A 24,919-nucleotide genomic window follows, 5' to 3' on the forward strand; every position below is an offset into this window, starting at 1 on the left:
TCTGTGGCCTATATAAATATTTCATTCATATCTGGTGGGCTTCTCTTGATTTGCATAATTCACTTTGCAAATTGTATCATGAGAACTAGAAACTAGCATCTAAAAGAAAGAATGCTGACATTCCCAGGAACCTCAGAATCGCGCCCAATCCTTGTTTGAAGGACATGGGTGGTGTTTGGCAGTGGAAGAGACTATCTTGGAAGGTGGTAGAGTCTCCTTCGTTGCAGGTTTTTAAACTGAGATCGATGGCTATTTAGCTGTGGCACCTGCATTGCAAGGGATTGGCCTAGATGATCCTTTGGGGGGAGCTCCCTTCCAATTATAGAATTCTATGATTCTCTATGAAATTGAAGCTGCTGTGCCTTTCTGGTGCCTCCCTTTGCTATTGTTAAATGCACAAATCAAGCAATTTGTTAGAAGTTTGTTCGGAGATATATATTAAACACTAAATCAGTGTTTCCCAACCTTGTGCCTCCAGCTGGTTTTGAACTACAACTCCCATCATCCCTGACTAGCAAGACCAGTGGCAAGGGATGATGGGAATTGTAGTCCAAAAACAGCTGGAGGCACAAGGTTGGGAAACACTGCACTAAATCACCAAGAGGCACAGCCCACCATTATTTCTCATTGCTTCTCTTCAGTACCATGTAACGGTGCATGTGTCCCAGTCGCACAAAGGTTGCAAATAGTCCAGTCAACAACCTGCGGTTACAAGTCACAAATCTCCCCCGCACCTCCACCAATTTACTGTATTTTTCGCTGTATAAGACGCACCAGACCACAAGTTTTTGGAGGAGGAAAACAAGAAAAAAAATATTCTGAATCTCAGAAGCCAGAACAGCAAGAGGGATCGCTGTGCAGTGAAAGCAGCAATCCCTCTTGCTGTTCTGGCTTCTGGGATAGCTGCGCAGCCTGCACTCGCTCCATGTACACACATTTCCCCTTACTTTTTAGGAGGGAAAAAGTGAGTCTTACAGAGCAAAAAATACGGTATTACTGCGGACACCCGTAACATCACCTAGCTAGAAAGCAGGACGTCTGTAGCAGATAAAAATGGAAATTTATGAGGTACTCTTCCCCTACCCCCCACCCTGGTCTCCCCCCCCCCCAAGTGGTGCATCTGTTCAGCTCACACCGTGGTCTCATATTCCATGACCGTGGCAGGGCACGGGGCCAGGCACCTCTTTCGTGGCGCCCCCTCGCACCACCCGCCACCCGGACAAACGCTGAGATCTGGTTGAACCGTGGCGGCGTGAACGCCATGCTCGCAGAACACCCGCTGGACCCTGTCCATCACGGCCTCGCACGTGGCCGCATCCCGGCAGTGCACGTGGGCCGTGCCCACTAAGCTGCTGGGCCCGTCGAGCTGCCAGACGCGGAGGTCCCGCACGGCCACCACGCCTTCCGTGGCCCACAGCTGCAGCTCCAGCAGCCTCAGGTCCAGTTCTTCCGGTGCGGCCTGCATGAGGACCAGAGCGGAGCTGTGCAGCGCCGGCCAAGCCAAGCACAGCAGGGCCACCGACACAGCCACGGCGAGCCCAGGGTCCAGGTAGAGCAGCCAGCAAGGGGCGCGTCCCCACTGCAGTGCCTCCGCAGTATGCCAGGCCCAACAGGTTGACCTGGGGCAGTGGCTGAGGCAGGCTGCGGTGCCCAGGCAAGGAGGCCACAGCAGGTAGAACATGAGAGAGTACAGAAGGACGGCCGCAGGGCCCAGGCAGGCGACCACCCGACCAAGGCAAAGCGTTGTCCACTGCCCCAATTTTTCTGAGGGTGGCATGGGACTGGCCTCCCTGTCGTCCTGCATCCAGGGCTGCCCGTTGGCCGAGGAGCCGTTGCCCAGCAGATCTGTAGATGAGGAAAAAGAACCAGAAGCTTAGAGTAGGGATAGGCAGGACCAAATTACAGTGGTACCTCAGGTTACATACGCTTCAGGTTACAGGCGCTTCAGGTTACAGACTCCACTAACCCAGAAATAGTGCTTCAGGTTAAGAACTTTGCTTCAGGATGAGAACAGAAATCGTGCTCCAGCGGCGCGGCGGCAGCAGGAGGCCCCATTAGCTAAAGTGGGCTTCAGGTCAAGAACAGTTTCAGGTTAAGTACAGACCTCCGGAATGAATTAAGTACTTAACCCGAGGTACCACTGTAAGACCTTTAGAGGCCCTAAGCACTTAAAATATTTTGGCGCCCCCATATATATATAATTCAAAATATAAACAATAAAAACCCTTTTTTAAATTTTTCGAAATGAAATGAAACCTACAGTAAGATGGAAAATAATGTTCATTTTTGTATGCTTCCGCTTTATTTGAACACATTTCCCCTACTTTTTCTAATTTCCAAGTCTTTGATCAGATCCTCAAAACTAACCTTAGGTAACATGTTTGCTTCTGTGCTTCGTAGAGAAGTACTGCCTTGTTGCATAGCTCAGTTTCAACTAAGCTGAGCAATTGGTGGCCGGCGCTGTGGGTTAAAGCCTCAGCACCTAGGACTTGCCGATCGAAAGGTCGGCGGTTCGAATCCCTGCGGCGGGGTGCGCTCCCGCTGCTCGGTCCCAGCGCCTGCCAACCTAGCAGTTCGATAGCACCTCCGGGTGCAAGTAGATAAATAGGGACCGCTTACCAGCGGGAAGGTAAACGGCGTTTCCATGTGCGGCTCTGGCTCGCCAGAGCAGCGATGTCACGCTGGCCACGTGACCCGGAAGTGTCTCCGGACAGCGCTGGCCCCTGGCCTCTTGAGTGAGATGGGCGCACAACCCCAGAGTCTGTCAAGACTGGCCCGTACGGGCAAGGGTACCTTTACCTTTACCTTACCTTAATGTTAAAAAATCTGGCAATGGAAATGTTCTGTGGTGACCTGCTTCCCTTGATGCCCCAAGCAGGTGATTATTTTGCTTAATGGTTAATCCAGCCCTCGGGACAGGCCTGAGACATTTCCTTATGTGGGAGTTAAGAGGTGGATGAGCTTGTCAGGTTCAGATTCTCTCCGTTTCAAATATTTCCAAGTTTAGAATCGTAGAACTGTAGAGTTGGAAGGGACCATGAGGGTTATCTAGTCCAGCCCCCTGCAAGGCAGAAATCTTTCACCCAACATGGGGTTCAAACCCATGACCCTAAGATTGAGTCATTAACATATTCATTTTTATGCACACTTTAACTGAATATATTTGTGTGCACAATGGTGTGAAGAAGTCCAGTGCATAACCGTGAGAAGTGCAAATTTCTATGGATAGGTGTTAGTGTCTTGATTCGAGAAGGGCAAATAGGGTCGTTTTTCATTAAAATGCAAAAGGAATCTAATTTCTCTGCCATCCCCAGATGTACATCACAGAAAGGAGAACTGGGGGAGCAAAGAAGATAAGATTTGTCCTGCTAGTTCAGATCCAAGGTTTATCTGAGCCAGCACTGTTCCAAAAAAAAAAACTGCCTGAAGCCTCTGAGAAGCCAATAACCTTCCCTTGTTGTTTCTCCACAGCAGTTGAGAGCAGATTGCCTCTGAATATGGAGATGCCATTTGGCTATCCTGGCTGGCTTTGCTGATCAGCCCTAGCCTTCACTGCAGGTACCTCTACTGCGGAAGAGGCAAGCCATTTTCCCTAATAAGCACAGCTTGCCTCTTCAGCCGTCATCAGAAACGTCTTTAGAGCATTAACTTTGTTATTTTCCTTAAGGTTTCCAATTTTCGAACTACTGGATTGAAACCCGTGGCCCTCCAGATGCTGTTGGACTCCAATTCCCATTGCCCCCAGGTCAGTGGCGATGCTGGCTGGGGCTGATGGGAGCTGAAGTCCAAGACACATTTGGAGGTTCTCCACCCCAGGATTTGATAGCCCGAGTGTAGCCAACATGGTGCCTTACACAGATCGCTGGACTCCAGCTCCCATCAGCCCCAACCAGCATAGCCAACAGTCAGGGATGATGGGAGTTGGAGTCCAAGAACATGCAGAGGGCACCACATTGCCTATACAAGAGACAGTCCATTCGTTTCTTCCTACTCTCCTTCCCTGCTCCCCTCACTCACAGTACAGGCTGATTCATTAGGGCAATTGGGGCACTGCCCCACTCACCTCAGTCTGCCCCCTACCAGCCATATCTGCCCGTCGTAATTTCTTACAACCAACCCAGAGGGTGCCACAACCTGCCAGCTTCCTCCTCCTCAGTCTGAATGTTGTCGTTGTAGAACTCAGCAGGGAAGAGAATGTGGGCTCTTGACTCCATCTGTTACTGGCCCTGATTCTGCCTTCCATTGGGCTGCCTGCCCTCTGCCCCGCCGGTCCCAATCCTCCCCAGTCACTCCTTCGCACCAACTCACCTTCCATCTCCTGGGCACAGCTGTCTCCTTCGGTCACCCTCCTCCTGCTGCAGCACGGCCTGGTGCCCGGGTCTTGGGGCTGCTGGCCATGCAGTCCCACCCTGGCAAGGTGGATCGGGATCCCCACGGCCCCGATCCCCATCAGAGCCAACGCATGCTGTGTGACGTGTGGATCGGCCACCCTGCGGAGCGCCTCGGGCAGGAGCGCAAGGCACAGGGCACTCAGGAAGACGGCGCTGGCCAGGGTGCCCGCAATGCGAGCTCGCACCCACCCGAAGGTATTCCTCCGACTGGGGTGTCCTCCGGTCGCCAGCCAGGCATCGGTCAAGGCCACAGCAAGAGCCAGCGCACCTCCCAGGGTGTGGAATGCGCAGGAAAGCAGGAGCAGTGAGCCGGTTACCCGGCTGGCCACCAACTCTACCAGGAAGAGGCAGGCGGAGAGGCAGAAATGGCCGACAGGCCAACCTGTGGAGCCCCCCACTGCCCACAGAGGCGAGGAGCCCTCACCCATCCAGGATTTATTTCTTGGCTGGGCTCCCATCTCTGCCTTCTACTCCCAGTCAGCTGTCACTCCGGCCTCCGATCTCCTCCAACCTGTGTCCTCTTCTTTGCCTTGATGCCCACCTCTTCCGAATCGTCCTGTTGGCTCCAGCCCCTCGCCCAGTTCTGGACCTGCTTATTCCTCCTTCCGCCACCCCTGCAGCCCCTGGTGCGCGCTCTCTCCCAATCTTAGATGTTGCCCGGTTTCTCCTTTGCTGGCCCCCTTTGGCCAGAGACCCAGGCCTGGCCTCTGCCCTGCAATCTGTTCCCAGTTTCTCGCTCTCTTGCTGTGTGTGTGCTTTACACTTGAATAAAGTTTTGCACTCGGAGACCAGTGCACACTGCCCCTTGGATTCCAGGGGTCCTTTAAAGAGGCAGCTCCCTCTCTCTTTCACACACACTCTCTCTTGCCTTTGGCCTTCTGCCCAGGCTTCCACCAGCTGCACAAACCAGGTCATAATGATGCATGTGATTCTCCCCCTGCCACAATAGGAGGGAGGAGAGTTGCAGAGATTCCCCACCCCCCAACAAACCCTACTAGGGTAAAACGCGAGGGCTTGCGAGGTCACGGTTCTGGTGTATGTGAGATCTTGCAGAATATTCCCCAACAGCTCCCATCCCCACAACTGCTCTGCAGCCAAAAAAACGGCTTAGCAAATGCCAGTCGCCACCAGCTTCAGTGGGGTGGGGGCAGAAAAATGCATTTGCCAGCCTGGCTGGGCTTTGTGTAGACTGCTGAACCGTTGTCTTGCCTTGGTAATGGACTGGATGAGAGCCAGGAAACTGGAGCTCCATCCAGACAAGGCTGAGGGACTGTTAATGAGAGGTTCTCTAGACCGGATGGGTGGGAGGGTTGCCTGCTCTTGAGGGACTTACACTCCCTCTGAAGAAGTGGCTACGAAACTTGGAGGTACTTGTGGATCCTTTGCAGTCGCTTGAGGCTCAGTGGCATGGAGTGCCTTCCGTCAGCTTTGGCTGTTGGCCCAGTTGCGCCCCTGTCTGGACAGGTATAGCCTAACTTCTGTCATCTTTGCTCTGGTAACTTCTAGGTTAGATTGTGGATTCGCTTCTATCTGGAGCATGATTGGGTGGTTCCTGCCGACCAATCATACTGCTGCATTGTTCTAGGACCAATCAGACTGCTGCATTCTGAATCCTATTGTTCTAGGACCAATCAGACTGCTGCATTTTGGATCCTATTGTTCTAGGACCAATCAGACTGCTGCAGTTTGGATCCTATTCAACTCAGTACATAACACCGGGGAATCTGGGGGTCTGGCTGATCACTGTGAAAACAGGATGCTGGACCCAGCCAGGGCCTTGCAGAGCCAGGCAGAGGCCCGGGCCAGATAGATAATGTGCCCCCTCTTTTTTTTACCCTGGGGATAACTGAAGTCTTATAAATAAGTAAGTATATAAATAATTTTCACAAAAGTTATGCTGACAAATAATTTTATTTCAAGGCTTGAACTGTATCTGCATATAAAGACAAAATGGAAAATATAGATATACTGTACAATAGTGTGTTCGCCCCAGTGCATCCCCTGCGATTGTGAATATGCTGACTGAAGCCCCCTTTGGAATCTGAGGCTTGGGCCAAGAGGCCCATATGCCCCACCCCCCCACCCCGTCTGGGGCTGGACCCAGCAGAGCTTTTCTGATGGTCTTAGGGAACCTTGGGTCTGGCTGCAACCCTCACCATCCCTGCATCAAACCCTCCTTGGGTGTTTTTGCCTGGCAGGACTCTGACCAACCTGCCAATCACCTGGCATCATTATGTCAGGTGACTGATGGGCATGTTGTCCTGCTCACCTGACAAAAGACCCTTGTGCAGCTCTTGGGAACTGCAGAAGAGGCTTTGCAAGCCCTATGCTCAGTAAAGCTCCCAGCATAGGGCTGGCAAAGCTGCTTACTTCTGGGATCAGCTGCATGATGGAGCTCCCCACATGAAACCCAGCTGCACAACTGGTCCTGCCACACACCTGAAGTCTCATGAGGTGTCAGGTATCAGGGCAAGTGGGTATAGGTTGGGGGAAATGGACCCCCCTGCGCCAAATTGGGATCTGTGCAGGGTCAAATCTGGCCTGCAGGCCAGAGGTTCCCAACCCTTGCAGCCAGTGAATGAATGAATGAATGAATGAGCAAGTGAAAGAGAAAATGTGAATGAAAGGGATATGACAGAAAGAAAACAGGAGAGAAAGAATGGGAGAAAAAGAAAAAGAGAGCAAATGAGAAAGAGAAAAATGGAAGACTGAAAAATGAAAGCGTGAAAGAAGAAATAATGAATGAAAAATAAAAGAATGAAAATAAAAAAGAAACAAAAGATAGGAAAACTGAACTAAATAAACGTAAGAGAAGAGAGAAAGGATAATAAGAGAGAGAAGTGAAAGAAAAAAGAAGACTACAAGAGAGAGAATTCAAAAAAGGGCAGGCAGAAGGAATGGAAAATAAATAAAAGGTAGAAGAAACGATGGGAAGAATAAATGAGGGAAAAGGTATGATAACATAATGAAATTGTAAAAAAGAATAAATCAATAAATGCAGTAATAAATAAATTAATTAAATGAATTGAAAGAGAACACAGGTGTGTGGTGGCCTTGGGGAGGGATACATACGTACATGTGTGTATATATGTGCATGTGTGTAATAGGAGATAAAATCGCTTCGGCACAGATTTGACCACCTCGAACCGTTTCCTGCCCCTTTAAGGCGAAGCTCTCAGCCGACCTTACCGACCGCACACTCTTTCTGTCCCTCGGCGGCCGCCTTCGCGCATTCCGGCAACCTGCCCACGTGAGCCAAACAGCGGCCGCGCGACAGACCCGCCGCTTCCGGTGCGCTTTTGCTGCCGCCTGGGAAGAGCGAGCGAGAGCGCCGGTCCCTCGGAGCGCAGGTGAAAGGCGGGGGGGGGCGCTCCTTCTCCCGCCCCCTGGGAAACGGCAGTAGGGGGAAGGGGGCTCGCTCGTACAGGCCCCCTCCCCACCTGGCGCTGCCTGCCCTACGGGGTTCTCCCCCCATTCCCCAAATATGCGGTCCCTTTAAGAGACAGGGAAGGGCCCCGCCTTGACACCCCCCTTTTCCAGCCTCGCCTTTGGCTCCTCCCCCTTTCCAGGTCATTTGCTCTAAATACCTTTTGGGGGGGGCTTACATTTAACCCTTTAAGATCTATGGAGGGGAGGAAAGCTGGGGCCGTTAAGCGTAAGAAATGGTTGGGTGGGTGTTTATGGGACGAATTTAAACCCCATAGGTCCTTCCCCTGGGGATAAGTAAATAATACATGCATTTTGTTTATTTGCAAAGATTTATAAGAGGCGTAAATTGAAAGCGCAGATAAAATCCACAGAACTATTTTGAAACAGAAACAGTCACCACCAATAATTAGAAAAAACTGAAACACTGATGAGGTCAGCAAAATTTTGAAAGCGAATCGAGGTAACTAAATTTGTGTCGTTGGGTAGGTTTACTATAATAATGATAATAATAATTTTACATGTATTCAGCAGGCTTCTTAAACAATATTGTGAGGGTGGACACATCATGCTCCTTCTGGGGTAATTTTCCACCTTCCTTACCCAGACTCAGCTCTGACCTGTGGCTCCCAGAAGTGACAGCGGTCTCAAGCCCTCAGTGAGTTAGGGACTTCACCTGCATGTGAAGACAGGCTCCAGTGGATTGAGTGGACTAATAGCGGGTCTAATGGTCAAGAAGGCCCAGCTAGTCCAAAAACTGCTTAGAAAAACTGCTATAAGCTGCTCTGAGCCTGTGGGATAGAACGCCTGACCTTAGGGTTACACAGTTGACTTAATGGTTGAATAGGAATTCGAACTTGGGTCTTCCCAGCCCTAGTCTTTCAGTCTAACTGCTATATCCCACTGGCTCCTAAGTTAGAGTCATCTCAGGGTGGAGAGGCTAGTTCCTTCATCCCCCACCCCCGGCAAGTCTACTGTAGCTTTTACCAACAGCTTAAGACAGGATTGGCCCATATGGTGACCTTCAAATGCTGTTCGACTCCAATTCCCTTTTTTCTGGGGTTGATGGGAGTTGTAGTCCAACAACATCTGGAGGTCACCGCATTGGCTAACCATGTCCTCAGATACGGTCAAACCTCGGTTGTCGAACGTAATCTGTTCCGGAAGACCATTTGACTTCTGAAACATTCGACAACCAAGGCGCGTCTTCCAATTGGTTTGCAAAAGCTTCTTGCACTCAAGCGGAAGCCACGTCGGACGTTCGAGTTCCGAAAACTGGAGCATTTACTTCCGGGTCTTCGGTGTTCGGAAGCTGAAACATTCGAAAGCGGAGCCGTTCGAGAACCGAAGTTTGACTGTGTAGAAATGAACCAGCAAAACCTCCCCTGGAGTGGAAATGCAATGATAGACGGACTTTTCCCTTTCTCGTTTTTTTCTACCTTAACAGGCAGCTGTTAAAGGCAAGAGTGTGGGTGGCGTTCAGGCACTCAAGCCCTTGGCTGCACACACTGATCTGATAGTCCTCTCCAAGGTTGGGAGGTTTTCTCTCTCTCAACTACAGAGAGCGCAAAAGAAAACAGGACACGTTCTGGAAACAGAATGGTGACGGACAAAATAGTGACCAGCAATTCTCTCTGTGTGTGGCTTTTAAGCCATTCTTGGCAAGCAGACAAAAAACACCTCCCAAACTGGCATACAATAAAGTATCAAAAAGTATGACAAACAAATGAGGATTCCATGTATTATCACTGTGCCAGTGCAGCGTGATAACTTTTGACTTCGAAGATAACTTTTGACTGTAACTTTATTCCAGAAATCTTGGGACAAATGTTTGCTGGGTGGCACAGATTGTTCTGTTGTACAGATTGCTCAGGGCTCTGCCTCCGTGGTCACAAGCAGCATGCTTCTGAATATCTGTTGCTAGAAACCAGAGGAGAAACTGCTTGCCAGTTTCCCACAGACATCTGGCTGGCCACTGTGCGAACGGTGGAGGGTGGACGGATCCAGCAGGCTTTCCTTACGTTCTTATATTTAAAAATTCTGGCTCCCGGAATGTTATTTCCCTTTGCTAACCTCTTCCTTTCACTGTCGCTGTTAAAGGAACTAGCACAAATTTCCGGACTCCTCCTGTTTCTTTTGCAGAGTTTGCTGGCAGTGGTGGTGGCAGCCCAGCTCAGCAGCATGGAGGCTACAGCTCTGGAGAGCCTCATTGAGATGGGCTTCCCTCAGAACAGAGCGTAGGTGTCTGTCCCTGGGGAAAGGTGGGAGGCATGTGAGGGGTAAAATGGCAAGGCCAGGCCTTCTGGTCCCACACCTATTGCCCAGAAGGCCTAGAAAGAAGAAAACTGGATCTGTGCAAGGCCCCTTCTCTGCTCCCAGTATATATGTGTGTTAGCTTGCAGGTATATATATGTATATATATGGGACGCGGGTGGCGCTGTGGGTTAAACCACAGAGCCTAGGACTTGCTGATCAGAAGGTCGGCGGTTCGAATCCCTGCGACGGGGTGAGCTCCCGTTGCTCGGTCCCTGCTCCTGCCAACCTAGCAGTTTGAAAGCACGTCAAAGTGCAAGTAGATAAATAGGTACCACTCCGGCGGGAAGGTAAATGGCATTTCCGTGCGCTGCTCTGGTTTGCCAGAAGTGGCTTAGACATGCTGGCCACATGACCCGGAAGCTGTATGCCGGCTCCCTCGGCCAGTAAAGCAAGATGAGCGCCGCAACCCAAAAGTCAGTCACGACTGGACCTAATGGTCAGGGGTCCCTTTACCTTTATATATGTGTATATGTATAGGCTCCCAGTGTATATGTGTGTTCAGACAAGCAGTACTAGACCATGGCCATTGGCCTTAATTGAAAATCAGCCTTTACGTAAAGCTGTAGCTCAGTGGTAGAGCATTGGTGCTGCCAGTCAGTGTGGGCAGTATTATCTCAGTGGTCTGACTCAGTAGAAGACAGCTTTCTGTGTTAGCATTTGGGAAGGGCTACAGCGTCTACCTGGTCTGCAGAAGGTCCCTGGTTCAATCCCCACCATCTCCAGGTTTGGCTAGAGGACATTCCGTGCCTGAAATCATAGTATAGAGCAGCTGCCAGTCAGTGCAGACAGCATTGCGCTAGGTGGACCAATGATCTGACTCTGTATATGGCAGCTTCCTTTGTGGACTTTACTTAATTGTTGCAGCGAACCCTTTTGTCGTCCCGCAACCCGCATCCCACCCTAGATGAAGGGGAAATTGGGCTGGGGTTATGAGTGCCCTGTGCTTCCAGCACTTTTCAGAAAGGCACAAAAAAATGTAGAATAGCCCTGTGTTCATATGTAGTTCACTGCCTCATCCTTCTCCTTTTTCCCCAGAGAGAAGGCCCTAGCGCTAACAGGGAACCAGGGCATTGAATCAGCGATGGATTGGTGAGTATGTGCTCCCTACTTCCCTCCTGCGGACCCTTGCAGCCCTCTTTTTACCAGTCTTCTCCTGAATGGTGCCTCTCTCTTAACTCCCAGGCTCATGGAGCACGAAAATGATCCCGACCTGGATGAGCCTTACGTGCCCCCCCAAGGCCACGTTCTGAGCACAGAGGAGCCCCCCGAGGGAAGGACGCCGGAGTCAGTGCAAAGTGGATCAGGTCAGAGCAAATCTGGACAACTTGAGGTGGGAGGGAACCTCATCAGGGGGTCCTGTGCCTGGCCTAGTTCTTACTATCACCTGGGAGAGGAAGGGGAGGTTGGAAATTGTTCCATCCAGCCAGAATTGAGCTCCTTCGAACCTCCATCTCTTTCCACTGAGGGCAGCTTTTCCAGAGGTTCTAGAACAGGAATAGCCGACATCTCACCCTCCAGATGTTGGACAGCAACTCACATCATCCCATCCCAGGCTGGGGCTGATGGGACTTAATAGTTCAGTAACAGCATGCTGGCCCACCCCTGTTCTGGAATCCTGCCTCCAGAGAGCATTGCTTGGTCAGTTAGATTTGTCCAAGAAAGAGCAATGCTAAAAGCCGCAAACCAAAATCTGAATGTTTCAGTTGCTGCTTCTTTGTCAGCCTTCTTCCTTAACATTGTTGGCTCTGGTTTTTCTCCCTCTCTCAGCATTCTAGAACAGGCATCCCCAAACTTGGCCCTCCATATTTTTTTGGGGAGGGGGGACTACAATTCCCATCATCCCTGACCACTGGTCCTGTTAGCTAGGGATGATGGGAGCTGTAGTCCCAAAACATCTGGATGGCCGAGTTTGGGGGGTGCCTGTTCTAGAACTCTGGAAGTACAGTGTGGGAACGGACAAAATAAAGTCCTTCTTCCCAAACAGTGTATGGTTAAATTTGTGGAGTCCACTCACATTAGAATCATAGAGTTGGAAGGGACTCCCTTCTTCAGGGTCAGCCAATCAGATGGCTTTAAAAGGGGGTTAAACAGATTCATGCAGGATAAGGCTATAAGTGCTTCATTCTCCAATGCCAGAAGCAACAGCTGCAGGGAATCATAGCTGGAGAAAATTACGGTTGCACTCAGATCCTTTGACCTTTATATTGTGAACCTCCCTGAGATCTATGGGTATAGGGTATACTACTACTACTACTACTACTACTACTACTAATAATAATAATAATCCAGTGAACAGGCTCTTGTTATGTTCTTATGTCAATTTTCCTTTTCCTTTTTTCTTTTTCTGCGCATCCTCAAATATAGGAATTTCCTTGCTTGTCTCCTTGTGCTCTTCCAAGCCCAGAGGGTAGCAACATAACAGGTTTATCTCCCCATAGATCCCACGTTAGAGGAGCTGACGGAGGAAGATAACCGACGCCCCCTGAGCGAAGAAGAGAAGCGGGAGCAGACAAAGAGGTAATCGTAATTCTGGCGCCTTTAAATTCTGCAACCTGAAAACCCGGATTCTGCGACTAGAATATGATTAGGCTAATCATGCAAGCCTGCATGTTTCTCCCCCCACTTTATGTGGAACTTGGGTCCCTATGTGGTATTGGACTTCCAGCATCCCCAGCCAGATTCACTGGTTGTCAGGGGTGATGGGACTTGGGGAGTCCCAACGAAATCTTGATGGTTAGGTAAGGCGACTTTGCATAAATATGCCGCGAGGTGAGCAGGGCACAGAGCTGCACCTTCCAACTCCACCCTCTCTTGTTTACGGCAATGCCCCTGTGTGGCTTACGAGATCTCCCGGGGAATTTGCCCATGTGCTTTCAGAATGATGGAGCTGATCACTCAGAAGCAGCGAGAGCGGGAGGAGCGAGAGAAGCGGGAGAGCATTGAGCGGGAGAAACAGCGCCGGAAGCAAGGCCAGGAGCTCTCCCTCATCCGCCAGAAGCTGCAGGAAGACGAGATGAAGAAGCTGGCCGAGGAGAGGCGCAAGGAGAAGCTGGAGGAGAAGTTGGCCAAGTGAGAGCCTGTGGGGGCTGGAAGTAGGGACCCGGAGGGGGGCTGGAATGGGGAGGGGCTGCTCCTATAGAGTGGAGAACAGCAGCAGACCTCTCATGGTCTGTGGGTGCTTTTAACGCCTTCCCGAATCAAAGCAAAAGAGCTGCAAATATAGGAAGTTGCTTCTCTGTCGAGTCAGGCCATTGGTCCATCTAGCTCTGTGCTTCCCAAACTTTGACCTCTGGCTGATTTTGGACTACAGTTCCCATCATCCTTAGCTAGCAGGGCCAGTGGTCAGGGATGATGGGAGCTGCAGTCCAAAAACAGCTGGAGGCCCAAGACCACTCCCCGAACCCCTGGAGTGTTGCTGCAGGTGAATACTGAGCTAGGTCTTCACTCTGTACAAAGCATTTTCCTTTTTGCCGCTGGGATAACCCCATTCTTGACACCAAGACTGCTCTCAAATGGTGCTCTCTTGTGATCGAGTTGCAGCCTCCCTTGCTCTCCTACCCCCCCCAACATGAAAACTCTTCTCCTTTCCAGGCAGCGAGTGCGAGAGAAGATAGAGCGTGACAAGGCCGAAAGAGCCAAGAAGGTAAGCAAGCACCAGAGGCTGGGGAAGGGGTGTGCTCTGAGAGTCGTAGTTTTGCTCGTGGCTTTCTTCCACGAGAGATGTGGGTCCCGCAGGTGGAAATAAAAAGAATTAAAAATCAAAAGGAATAATCAAGGTAACAGTTGTGGGTCTCCAGTCTGTTCTGTTTCCCAATAATAATAATAATAATAATAATAATAATAATAATAATAATAAATACCCTGCTCATCTGGCTGGGTTTTCCCCGCCGCTCTGGGCGGCTTCCAACAAAATATTAAAATACAATAATTCCAATCTCCTCATGGCTGACCCAGAGGGAGAAAAAGGACAGGAGAGCGAGTGAGCTGAGGCTGATTCACAGAGCACGAATCCAAGACTTGGAGAAACGGCCATCCAAACATTATTGGGCTCCCATTTGCTATCAGCGCTGACTGTTGACCATGTGGCCCAGGGCTCATTGGAGCTGGGAGTCTATAAACAGCACCTGGCTATCCATGTCAGGGCTTTTTCAGCTGTGGCCCCAATCTGGTGGAACGCTCTGTCACAAGAGACTAGGGCCCTGCGGGACTTGACATCTTTCTGCAGGGCCTGCAAGACAGAGCTGTTCCACCAGGCCTTTAGCCAGGGCACAGTCTGACCCCCTCCTTCGGTAATCCTCACAGAACTTTAGCCCAATGGTTGCCATTAATTTGATTTTGAATTGATTTTAGAATGAATTGGTTTTAGAATGCATTTCAATCAATTGATTGTGATTTTATGTAAATTGTGTTACTTTTATTGTTGTTAGCTGCTCTGAGCCCAGCTTCGGCTGGGGAGGGCGGGATATAAATAAATTATTATTATTATTATTATTATTATTATTATTATTATTATTATTATTAATTTGTGAACAGGGCTTTCTGCCCCTAGAGTGCAAGCCTGCCCTGAGAACATACATCAGGGTTCTGCTGGTCGGCTGTCTTTTGTCCACTGACCCACCTCTCCTTTTCAATTCAGTTTGGCGGCGGCTGCAGCAGCTCTTCCCAAGGCTCCACCCTGCCTGAGCAATCGGCACCCGCACCGGTTCCCTCGTCACCCAGCCAGGAACCCCCTGTCAAGCGAGAGTATGATCAATGCAGGATACAGGTATCTGACTGCGGGGCAGGCTGTGTGTCTGTGTTTGTGTGTAGAGAGCTGCTTGTTCCCATCTGTTTCTTGCACATACCATAAGCCTCTCTGCTTGCAATATACAGCCATGTGGTGGCCGGCCTTAACCTTTTGCATTCCTGCTGTAAAAGGCTCCCTGAAATCTTCCCTGCCTAATGCAAGCAGGAGTAGACCGTGCCAGGTTATCAGCGGTCCAGCCATGCAAACTGGAGGAGACTGCAGTTCCAAACTGGTCCCTGCTATGAGCCTCCTTTCACCCGTCCCCCTTTAATTTTATTGATCTTAAAATAAATACAGAAGTAGAACCATGTTGAAATGCAATTAACAGAAAATGCAAACAGCAGTTCAGGATGCACAACCAAAAAGGACAGCCTAGTTAGTAAAAGGTAAAGGTACCCCTGCCCGTACGGGCCAGTCTTGCCAGACTCTGGGGTTGGTGCGCCCATCTCACTCAAGAGGCCGGGGGCCAGCGCTGTCCGGAGACACTTCCGGGTCACGTGGCCAGCGTGACATCGCTGCTCTGGCCAGAGCCAGAGCCGCACACGGAAACGCCGTTTACCTTCCCGCTAGTAAGCGGTCCCTATTTATCTACTTGCACCCGGGGTGCTTTCGAACTGCTAGGTTGGCAGGCGCTGGGACCGACGACGGGAGCGCACCCTGCCGCAGGGATTCGAACCGCCGACCTTTCGATCGGCAAGCCCTAGGCGCTGAGGCTTTTACCCACAGCGCCACCTGCGTCCCACAGCCTAGTTAGATAATACTAAATCTATACATCCCATTCTTTGATCCTTAAAGAAGGAATATTCCCTGGGATCCACACAAAGGATAATGGGAATACGAACCTACTTTTTCCAAAATATTGGTAATACTTCTTAGTGTTTCTATAGTGCTTTCAAGTGCTTCAGTTCATTATCTAGCTGTAATCCTTACACAACAACCCTGCAAGATATTATTATTCACCACATTGCAGATGGGTTGGTGGTGGGGGACTGAGATTGAGAACCCTCCTAGTAACGCCACCTAGTATTTTCATGGCAGAGGCAAGGCTCCAGATGTTGACTTCCTGGCTGCAGCTCAGTATACTTTGCATGCAGAAGGCACCGGGTTCAATTCCTGGCATCTCCCGGTAGGGCTGGGGGAGCCACTCCCTTCTGAAACCCGGCAAAGCTGCTGCCGGTCAGTGTAAACAGTACTGAGCTAGACGGACCAAGAGTCTGACTCAGGAAAGGCAGCTTCTGTGGCTCCCTGATAATTTTCTGGACTTTGTGGTGGTGGCACTTGAGATAGCTGTAGACAGGCCCCCTGATCTCCATCCCCACATTTGCAAAAAAATAGGGATGATGATGATGATGATCATCATCATCATCATCTACCCTGTGGTTAAGGATTATCGAGAGTGTGTACAGGAAGCATATGAACCACATAAAGCACTAACAATCCTTAAACCTTCGCATTCTTAATTATGAAAGAAATAAGCAATTACCATTGCATGGTTAAAACCTTTGGCAGATAAGAAATCTCCGAGTTCTGAATGCGGGTATTTAGTAAAAAAAACAGCACAACTTAAAATTACATGTGCATTGTCATCCCAATGGCTGCAGTTAAAATTAACCACAGTTTAGGGTTCCGATGTAACACTAAACTGCAGCTAGCCAAAAACTTATGTTTTCTCATCTTCTCCTTGTGGCCGTGCTGGAAGGAGAGGGAGGACAGCCCAGAAGCCCCAAGGCTTATTCATGTTCATGGTTGACTACACCTGCATGCGACAATCATGCACCATTTCAGATCCTCTCCCCCTCTCTTTCCCTCAGGTGAGACTGCTGGACGGCACGTCGCTCACCCAAACGTTTCGAGCCAAAGAGCAGCTGGCGGCCGTCCGGCTCTACGTGGAGCTGAACCGCAAGGACAATGGTGACGAGCCTTTCCACCTCCTCACTAGCTTCCCGCGGCGGGTCTTCACTGAGGAGGACATGGAGAAGCCCCTGCAGGAGCTGGGTGAGTCTGAGATTGCTGGGGTAGGAAGAGGGAAGGGGGTGAGGGTTGCTTGGAGTGTTTCCCTCCTGCTACTCCGTGGAGGACGGAGGAATTCTCGGGCAGGGGCCTCTGGGTCACGAGCCCAGTTTGTCCCAGCACAGCTCCCAGTTTGGCCTACAATACCCACCAAGCTACGCCCCACTCCTAATACAGTGGTACCTCGGGTTAAGTACTTAATTCATTCCGGAGGACTGTTCATAACCTGAAGCACCACTTTAGCTAATGGGGCCTCCCACTGCCACCGGAGCACGATTTCTGTTCTCATCCTGAAGCAAAGTTCTTAACCCGAGGTACTATTTCTGGGTTGGTGGAGTCTGTGGCCTGAAGCGTATGTAACCCGAGGTACCACTGTACCTTATGTGACGTCAGGTAGAGATGCAGCCATTCTGGCTGTGTGTAGGGAGCTCAGTTGTGCAGCCAGTCCCTGCAGAAAGCAGGCTTGAAATCACTGCCTATCAGTTCACACGTTTTGACTTCAAGCTTGTGGATTAGTTGTGCGCTGTGTAAAGCGCTTTGCAAACCCTGAAGTCCTGACAAACATCACCGGAAGTCAGGTGAGCGACAGGTGAGCAGGGGAGATGAGGACCCCCCCGGCAACACCAGGTTCCCCACCCATCCTAGGCCAAAGCACTGTCTGTTGGAAGCTGACCCATTTTATGCTACATCTAAGAACAGAGAGAGCCAGCACCAGAGGAACTGGTGACCTAATTTTTAGTTGCTGTTTCGTTAATATTGTTTTATAGATTCTAAGTGCCATATTGATTTGTTGATCATATGATACGACTTTTGCTGTAAATGTGATGGTTAGCTTTTTTTTTTAGTTTGTTTTGTTAATAGCGTTTTATAGATTGCAATTGTTTTATTGAGGATTTGTTGATTATTTCATTCAATTCACGCTACATTACGTTATTACGTATTGTTGGTAAGCCGTTTTGAGATCCATTTGAATGCAAAGCAGCAGAAATACATCAGATCAACCCAGAAGCTGCTGAACTCCAGCTCCCATCAGCCTCTGCCAGCATGCCCCAATGCTCAGGATGGGAGTTGCAGTCCAACAATATCTGGAGGGCCAGTTTTCCCCCAGACACAATTGGAACACACACATTTCATCATCCCTGACTGTTGCCTGGCCCAGTTCTAGGGAGCCAGTTCCAAACTTCATCAAAACAGTACAGTGGTACCTCGGGTTACAGACGCTTCAGGTTACAGACTCCACTAACCCAGAAATAGTACCTTGGGTTAAGAACTTTGCTTCAGGATGAGAACAGAAATCGTGTTCCGGCGGCACGGCAGCAGCAGGAGGCCCCATTAGCTAAAGTGGTGCATCAGGTTAAGAACAGTTTCAGGTTAAGAACGGACCTCCAGAACGAATTAAGTACTTAACCTGAGGTACCACTGTACATAAATATTGACTGTTTTGCTTTGACCCAAAGTTCTAACACATTTGCCCGGCTAACTACTGGATGCAAGTTTTCCCCATGACCTCCCACTCTCTGCCTCTGTGTGTCTCCTCTGTAGGTTTGGTGCCTTCTGCTGTGTTGATCGTAGCGAAGAAAGGCAACAGCTGAAGTGGCTCTCCTCCTCGCTCTCTCAGCCCCCTCCTTCCCTTGCTGCCGGAGGTGACTCTCACCTGACCCATGTGCTCTGTCTCTGGGGGGGGGGGAGCGCACATCCCAGCCCCTCCTGGTTTTCCTAACCAACTCTGCCCACAGAGACTCCAAAGCACCACCGTGTCTTGGGGCTGGGATTCCAAATCAATGGCGACGATCGGGGTGGGGTTGGATGTGATGGAGAAAAGTGTTGGGCTTCCCCTCCTGTCGGGGAGGGAGGGGCAAGGTTGCAACTTGACTTCCTCTCTTCATGCCAGACACACACACCATGAATAAAACCTATTCTCTCTTTCCTTGCTTCTTGCGAGAATTCTTTTATCCCATTTGTTAAGTGGTAGGGCACTCGGAGTCATCTAGTTGGCACTGGGAGGACAGTGCCTGGGACTCTCGTCCAGGAAAAGGCTGCTATCCTGCTGCCTTGTCTCTTTACTCCAGGGACCTTGATGTATTTAATAGGGGTTTTTAAAAAACTGAACTTTCTAAAAAGAAAGAAAAACGCGGACAGTGCAAACCAAATCATAACAAAGAGGACATGTTCTGTGGGTACAAGCAGAGGGAGGAAAGCTGGTGGTCCAGACCAACCCAGCGCTCAGAATAGATCTGTACATAGAGTCCAGGTATCAGAGAATTTCCTGGTCACCTTCTCATATGCTGCCAGTTGAGTCATGGCATCTGTAGGAGTGGTGAGGATGTCACCTTCCGGTAGTGTTAGACATTTAGCCACCCTGAGTGCCCTTACAGAGGACAGATGCCGTGACTCAACAGGCAGCATATGTTAATAATGAGGAATACAGATGCATCTCAATGGGGAGGGGGGATTACACAAATGAGGAGCCATCACTGAGAAGGCCATGCTGCTTATGGGGGTCACTGCCAATTGGACAAACCTTCCATCAGGGTCCTGGATGGTTGGTATTTGAGCTGCTCTTTTAGATGAGTAATGTTGTGCAATTGTAGGAATTGGTGTCTCTTGCAACTGCAGCAGCCTCTTTTAACAGCACTCAATAATTTCTAAATTACCGTATTTTTTGCTCTATGACTTACTTTTTCCCTCCTAAAAAGTAAGGGGAAATGTGTGTGTGTCTTATGGAGCGAATGCAGGCTGCACAGCTATCCCAGAAGCCAGAACAGCAAGAGGCACCGCTGCTTTCACTGCGCAGCAATCCCTCGTGCTGTTCTGGCTTCTGGGATTCAGATTTTTTTTCTTCTTGTTTTCCTCCTCCAAAAACTGGATCCATCTTATGGTCTGGTGCGTCTTATAGAGCGAAAAATATGGTAGTTTTGCATCCTTTTAAATCCCCTATTGAAGCCAGTGGCCCTCCCTGACCTCTTTCACAAATTGTGTTGTGTGAAAGAGTAAGGAACCTCTTCTTTCCACTTCTCTTTGCATGCTGCTGCAATTAAGATTAAAAACATGGAGGGGGACCCTTAAGTGAAACTATAGCCCCTGATGCAGAAACAGAGCTTGATTTAATTAAAACAAATCCAGTTAAATATTTACATTGAATACATGGTGCTTAGGGGTGTTTTTTTAATGCAGGAGGAAGCAGATTTTCTCCTCTCCCAGCTATGACATACATCACAGCTTCTACTGACAATCTCCGTCGTAAGGAAAGCATGATATGCTAAAGTCTCTGCAGAGGGTGCACAGTGTCTTCTTGGCATATAAACCAGCTTGCCACGGACATCACAAACAAATCCAGGGTATTTCCCTCCATTAGTCTTTTATTGGCTACGGTTTGAACTGCTGCCAGATCCGGAAAAAGATGATGTGCATCCAGTAATGGAGTATTGCTATTCACTCATCTTTCTTGTAGCTTCCAACTGGGTTTACCCACACAGTGACACCCCAACAGAAGAGACCTGGAAGGGAGAAAAAGAAAAGCATGTGAGGGGTGTGGCCCGAGGAAGAGTTCCAAGGGCCAGATAGAGGGGCCTATTTGGCCCCCTGGTCCTGAGGTTTCCCACCCTTGATCTTAAGTCATCCAAGGATGTATGCCACAAACAGCAGGAAGAAACAAAGGGTGCCAGTGGCAGAGCTGACTTCGAAACAGACATTGCCAATACCCCACAAGACGAGGGAAGAGAAATGATTGCTAGTCTATCTGATTTAAGGGCAGATTTCCTGCCCCATATATGTTGAATGATTTGGACTAAAACTAGGAGAGATATTAGCACTCCCACTGAACCTACTTTCCCAAGTACAATTTGGGGGGATCACCCTAGGAAATAAGGTGCACCTCTGAGCATAGATCAACCTCTGAATCAACCTCTGAACAAGAAATGATGTCCCCTGGGACTGGCAGGGTAAGGTCTGAAATCCACACCCACTGGCTCAGAAGGGCAGATGCAGTTACCTTCACTATGGTGAGGGCAAACGCCCTCTGCATATGCTCAGAGGTGACTTCACCCAAATGTCGATCTCTGCGCTGAGCCAGATTTACGTATAAGCTAAACAAGCTATAGCTTAGGGCCCCACTCACTTGGAAGCCCCAAAAAAATTACAGGAGAAAAAAACTGGATGTACATTTCCAAAATATAAGATAAAAAACAAAATAAAACCTACCTACAGCAACAGTGTTTTGTGTTGTGTAGGCTCCTATGATGTAAGTAATGGGCCCCACCTGCTGGCCTGCTCCCTAAAATATCACTGGTTTGCTCACTTCTGTATAGAGTGCCTACATTCTGCATGGACTGGTTGCATGTCGCATGCAGCTGCAGATTGCAGTGCAGAACAGTTGAATGTAAGTCAAGCTGTTGTACCTGTTATCTAATATTAAAGAGTGCTTGCAGGCTGATGATCAGGCAGCACAGACTAAGGGTATGAGCATATATTCAACACAAAAAACAGCGACAATTTGTTATTGACAAAGGACAGCTGGACATATAAAGGACCCCATTACCTTCAGTAGTTTAGGGCCTCATCAAGCCTAAATCCGGCCCTGGGGAGCCGCAGCTCAGCCTGGAGCCGCCGCCCCCCGCCCCCGGAATTGGGCTCCCGCCCCTCTCTGCGCCCCCCCCCCACTTACAGACGGCGAAGGTCATCTGGGCGATGTTGCCCATGCTGGGGGGGATCCTGTGGCTCATAATCCGGAGGGGCCCCGAATAGACGAACAAGGAGGAGGCGATCAGTGCCCCCCCGCTCAGGGCGCGGCAGCTGAAGCAGGACCAGAAAAAGGACCGTTTCTGCTCCGGTGAGGAAGCGACGCGCTCGACGCTGGAAGACATGCCTCGGCTTTCCTGCGGAGGCGGGAAGATGGCGGCGCCCAGGACACCGCGCCGGAAGCGGCTGGCGCCCAGAAGCCGCTCTGCTTCCTGTCCCTCGTCTCGGTGGAAGCAGAAAGGGCGGCGTGTACTGCAATGGGTGTCCGGTATGCCAACAACTCCCCGATCGATTGGTTCCTCCATCGATTTGAATGGTCATGCTGGCTCCCGTCAGCGTTTGCAGGTGGAGGCAAATCTCAAGAGGAGAGGAAGGGGGAGTTGCCTCCCTCCAGGAGATATTAGTTAGGGAACATCAAGCAGATTACGTCCAGCTATTTGTCCACTTCTCCATCTGTATAAAAGCCAGCTTTCCAATATTCTTCAGTGGAAGAACAGAACTGAGGATAACGCTTTTGCAAGGGAAAAGGGCTTATGTAGGCTGTAGTGATAGGAGCAGGTTTGATTCTGATGGGTGGGCTTCACAGAGAGCAGGTTTAGACCATGCTTAGGCAGACCTACTGGGGCAAATCATAGAGTGGGAAAACTCCAAGTGTCATCTAGTCCCACCCTCTTGCAATGCAGGAATCTCAGCAAGAGGTCCCCCATTCAATGTGAAACCATATGGGGGAACTGCCCTGTCAATGCGTCATCCCACAGCTAGCCACCATTTGCCTGCCTTCTGATATACAACCAGTCCAGGAAGCAGCCCTGCCTATCAGATTCCTGCTCCTTTGTGTCAGTGTTGCTTCCTGTAGAACTCAACCAGGAGGAAGATGGGGACAGTACTAGAATTAGATGGTTCCAGCTCCTGCTGGGCTCCCTGTCTTCTGCCCCAGCAGTTCCAAGGGGCAGCGGCCACCACAGACTGCACACAAATGGTCTTCATAAGGTTTCTCATTTTTTTCCACTCATGCCAGTGAATAGCTGTCATTCAGTCTGATGGGGAAACATTTAAGTCAGGGTTGAGGAACCTGTTTCTCCAGGTGAGGACAAACTCAAACTTCCATCAGCCCTGATCAGCATACTGAAAGAACCATGGATTATGGGAGTACAACAACTTTCAGCAGCGCACAGGTTCCCTAAGTACTGTTCATGGCAACGTCACTGCTGTGAGGGCCCAACCTACCATTCCATGCCTGGCAATGGGTGGCCTGAAGCTCAAGTGATAAGAGGTCATGGAAAACAGGGGTAAGGAAGCTTTTTTTCTGTACAAGAGGACCATGTTCCTTTCTGGGCAAGCTTCTGAGGACCACATGCCAGTGGTAGGCAAAGCCAAAGGCAAATGTAGGCACGGCAATGAATGTTACCTTGGTACAGTGGTCTAGTTTCTACACAATTACCTCTGTACCCTCCACCCAGGCAAACAAGACACAGGATCAGAATCCAAGGCTGCATTCCAGCCAGGCAAACACTTCTGGGGCACAAAGCAGGTGAGAGGTGCAACTTGAAGAAAGTTCTGAGAATCAAATAGGGAGGCCTGAAGGTCTGCACTTGGCCCCTGTGGCTGAGGTATCCAGCTATGGCTGTAAAGTGTATGTTGCCATTGTAGAGACAACTTGGCAAAATATAAGCCCCCCCCCTCTCTACACACATATTACTATCGTAACTACAAACTTCTTTTTGTTTTGTTGTTAGATTACAACAAACCCTTAAATAAGCACAGATGTCACTGTGATTTACAAAGGAAATTTTATCGCTCAATGTTTACACCAAAGCAAGCCTTACAGCAAGAAGACAAAACAGAAGAATCTCTCCATTGAAGAGACAGTAAAGTCCTCCTAGATCCAGCTTCTGCAAAGTTCTCAGTTTAGAATAGAGTCCAGCCAGCACAGACTCTTTTTGCTTCACTGCTATTTTTTCCAGGGCCACGGCTTGTGAGCCACATTCTCATCGGTCTTTGATGCCTCTTTCAGGATCTCCATTACCATGGCATTATGTTTTTGCCGCTCAGTCAACACCTGTGGGGTAGCATCAGCAAACTCCTGGAGGAAGAAATAAAGATGTTTAGCAGATCCAGGAGAGGTGCCTTCAAAGGTGATGTCAAACTGCTGGAGAGTTTCAGCTACGGCTACAGAGACAGACACGGGAGGATTACATGTGCCCATTGGGGCCAATATACTCTACTCTGACTGGCAGCAGCTCTCTCAGGATTTCTGGGGTCTCTTTCTCGTCAGCTGCTACCTTTAGCCGGAAACGCCACGGGCTGAGCCCGGGCTCCCCACAAGTGTACCGTCGCTTCCTCTGACCTCCACCGCAAACCCCGGAGACTGGAGCTTTCGCCCACCTTCGCCATCTCCTTTCTGCGCGCTTCGTCCGGCGCGACCACGGCCCAAAGCACAAGCCCTGCGCCCGTGAACCCCGCCACGAACAAGATCCCCTTTGCTACGCGGTAGGCAGTCTCCATGGAAGCAAACGACACCCCACCGCTCCAAAAAACAAGCGGGAAGGACCAGCCTCCCTGGAAGGGCGAGGGGAAGAAAAAAGGTGGCGCACCACCTAGAGAGCAGAGGTGTGTCTGGGCTAGAGTGTCTCGGCCGCAACCTAGAGATAAGAAAAGGAGAGAGTTATTGAGATGTTAAAGGAGCGCCAAAGCGGGGAGTCTTGATCTTTCTAACTCGGGTCTTCATTTGTGTTAGAAGAATTATTTCGGATTTGGTTTTTTAAATTGGTTTTAAAAATTGCCCTGAAAATGCCGTAGCTCGGTGGCAGAGCATCTGCGTTGCAATGTTCAGTCCCCAATGGCACCTCTGACAGAAGCTCCTTGGCTGAAACCCTGGAGAGCCGCTGCCAGTCAGTGTAGGCAGTATTGAGCTAGAAGGGCCGGTAGATGTGACGGGTTTCTTTTCCCCTGGAAAAATAAAGCATAAGGGGGGGGTGGGAATCCCACCTCACATCACTGGTGAAAAGATGCCAAAGGGATGATTTTATGGTGCGTTGGAAACCGTATACAGTATCGGACATTGCAGAAAGAGCTCGCAGCTTCCTCCCGCAAAGGATCTTAATGTCTCATAATGACCAAAGGGCAGAATGAGATTATCCCCGTATTCATTATCTTATATAATATTTATTGAGTTTTCCAATTTAACAATCCAACAAAAACCACATTAAATACATTCCAAATTATAATACAACCAAGAAGACCAAATTTTATG

The 24,919-nt window shown here is 49.7% G+C and overlaps 5 protein-coding genes and 1 long non-coding RNA gene across 7 annotated transcripts in view; 2 read left to right on the plus strand and 4 right to left on the minus strand.

The window, feature by feature from the left end:
* LBHD1 (LBH domain containing 1) overlaps positions 1-24,919 on the plus strand; it is a 96,063-nt gene that overhangs the window by 60,055 nt on the left and 11,089 nt on the right. The window lies entirely within an intron of this gene.
* On the minus strand, positions 593-5,788 carry LOC310833296 (proton-coupled zinc antiporter SLC30A1-like). The gene is made up of 2 exons (XM_083715916.1): positions 4,309-5,788; positions 593-1,845 (listed from the first exon to the last, which is right to left on the minus strand). The coding sequence occupies exons 1-2, from the start codon at positions 4,847-4,849 to the stop codon at positions 1,130-1,132; spliced, it is 1,257 nt and encodes a 418-aa protein (XP_083572042.1). The 5' UTR covers positions 4,850-5,788; the 3' UTR covers positions 593-1,129.
* Positions 7,617-18,854, plus strand: UBXN1 (UBX domain protein 1). Of its 2 annotated transcripts, none has more exons than XM_083716059.1 (10): positions 7,617-7,741; positions 9,960-10,054; positions 11,169-11,222; positions 11,316-11,437; positions 12,572-12,650; positions 13,011-13,202; positions 13,725-13,776; positions 14,770-14,898; positions 16,731-16,914; positions 18,472-18,854. In XM_083716059.1, exons 2-10 carry the CDS (start codon positions 9,999-10,001, stop codon positions 18,519-18,521), a joined length of 918 nt encoding a protein of 305 aa, XP_083572185.1. In that variant the 5' UTR covers positions 7,617-7,741; positions 9,960-9,998; the 3' UTR covers positions 18,522-18,854. The 2 variants fall into 2 exon arrangements, with proteins under 2 accessions (XP_083572185.1, XP_083572186.1); XM_083716060.1 differs by lacking the exon at positions 7,617-7,741 and adding an exon at positions 8,000-8,252.
* LOC310833525 lies at positions 18,034-18,464 on the minus strand. The gene is made up of 2 exons (XR_014558748.1): positions 18,338-18,464; positions 18,034-18,109 (listed from the first exon to the last, which is right to left on the minus strand). It is a non-coding gene; the product is annotated as an uncharacterized lncRNA (long non-coding RNA).
* Positions 20,015-21,971, minus strand: DMAC1 (distal membrane arm assembly component 1; the record flags this gene model as incomplete). Its single annotated transcript, XM_083717938.1, has 2 exons — positions 20,015-20,426; positions 21,593-21,971. 2 exons carry the CDS (start codon positions 21,969-21,971, stop codon positions 20,362-20,364), a joined length of 444 nt encoding a protein of 147 aa, XP_083574064.1. The 3' UTR covers positions 20,015-20,361.
* On the minus strand, positions 23,440-24,222 carry UQCC3 (ubiquinol-cytochrome c reductase complex assembly factor 3). The gene is made up of 2 exons (XM_083716218.1): positions 24,052-24,222; positions 23,440-23,749 (listed from the first exon to the last, which is right to left on the minus strand). Exons 1-2 carry the CDS (start codon positions 24,169-24,171, stop codon positions 23,618-23,620), a joined length of 252 nt encoding a protein of 83 aa, XP_083572344.1. The 5' UTR covers positions 24,172-24,222; the 3' UTR covers positions 23,440-23,617.

The sequence above is a fragment of the Podarcis gaigeae genome (genome assembly GCF_964106915.1).
Source record: "Podarcis gaigeae genome assembly, chromosome: 16".
NCBI lineage: Eukaryota > Metazoa > Chordata > Lepidosauria > Squamata > Lacertidae > Podarcis > Podarcis gaigeae.

Bases quoted from the DNA above. Each gene is read 5' to 3' on its own strand.
- LOC310833296 (XM_083715916.1), bottom strand. From the start codon at position 4,849: ATGGGAGCCCAGCCAAGAAATAAATCCTGGATGGGTGAGGGCTCCTCG. The intron at 1,846-4,308 runs GTGAGTTGGTGC...CCTCATCTACAG, and splicing joins CTGTGCCCAGGAGATGGAAG to ATCTGCTGGGCAACGGCTCC.
- UBXN1 (XM_083716059.1), top strand. From the start codon at position 9,999: ATGGAGGCTACAGCTCTGGAGAGCCTCATTGAGATGGGCTTCCCTCAG. The intron at 10,055-11,168 runs GTAGGTGTCTGT...CTTTTTCCCCAG, and splicing joins GGCTTCCCTCAGAACAGAGC to AGAGAAGGCCCTAGCGCTAA. The intron at 13,203-13,724 runs GTGAGAGCCTGT...TCTCCTTTCCAG, and splicing joins CTGGAGGAGAAGTTGGCCAA to GCAGCGAGTGCGAGAGAAGA.
- UQCC3 (XM_083716218.1), bottom strand. From the start codon at position 24,171: ATGGAGACTGCCTACCGCGTAGCAAAGGGGATCTTGTTCGTGGCGGGG. The intron at 23,750-24,051 runs GTGGGCGAAAGC...TTCTTCCTCCAG, and splicing joins GCAGAAAGGAGATGGCGAAG to GAGTTTGCTGATGCTACCCC.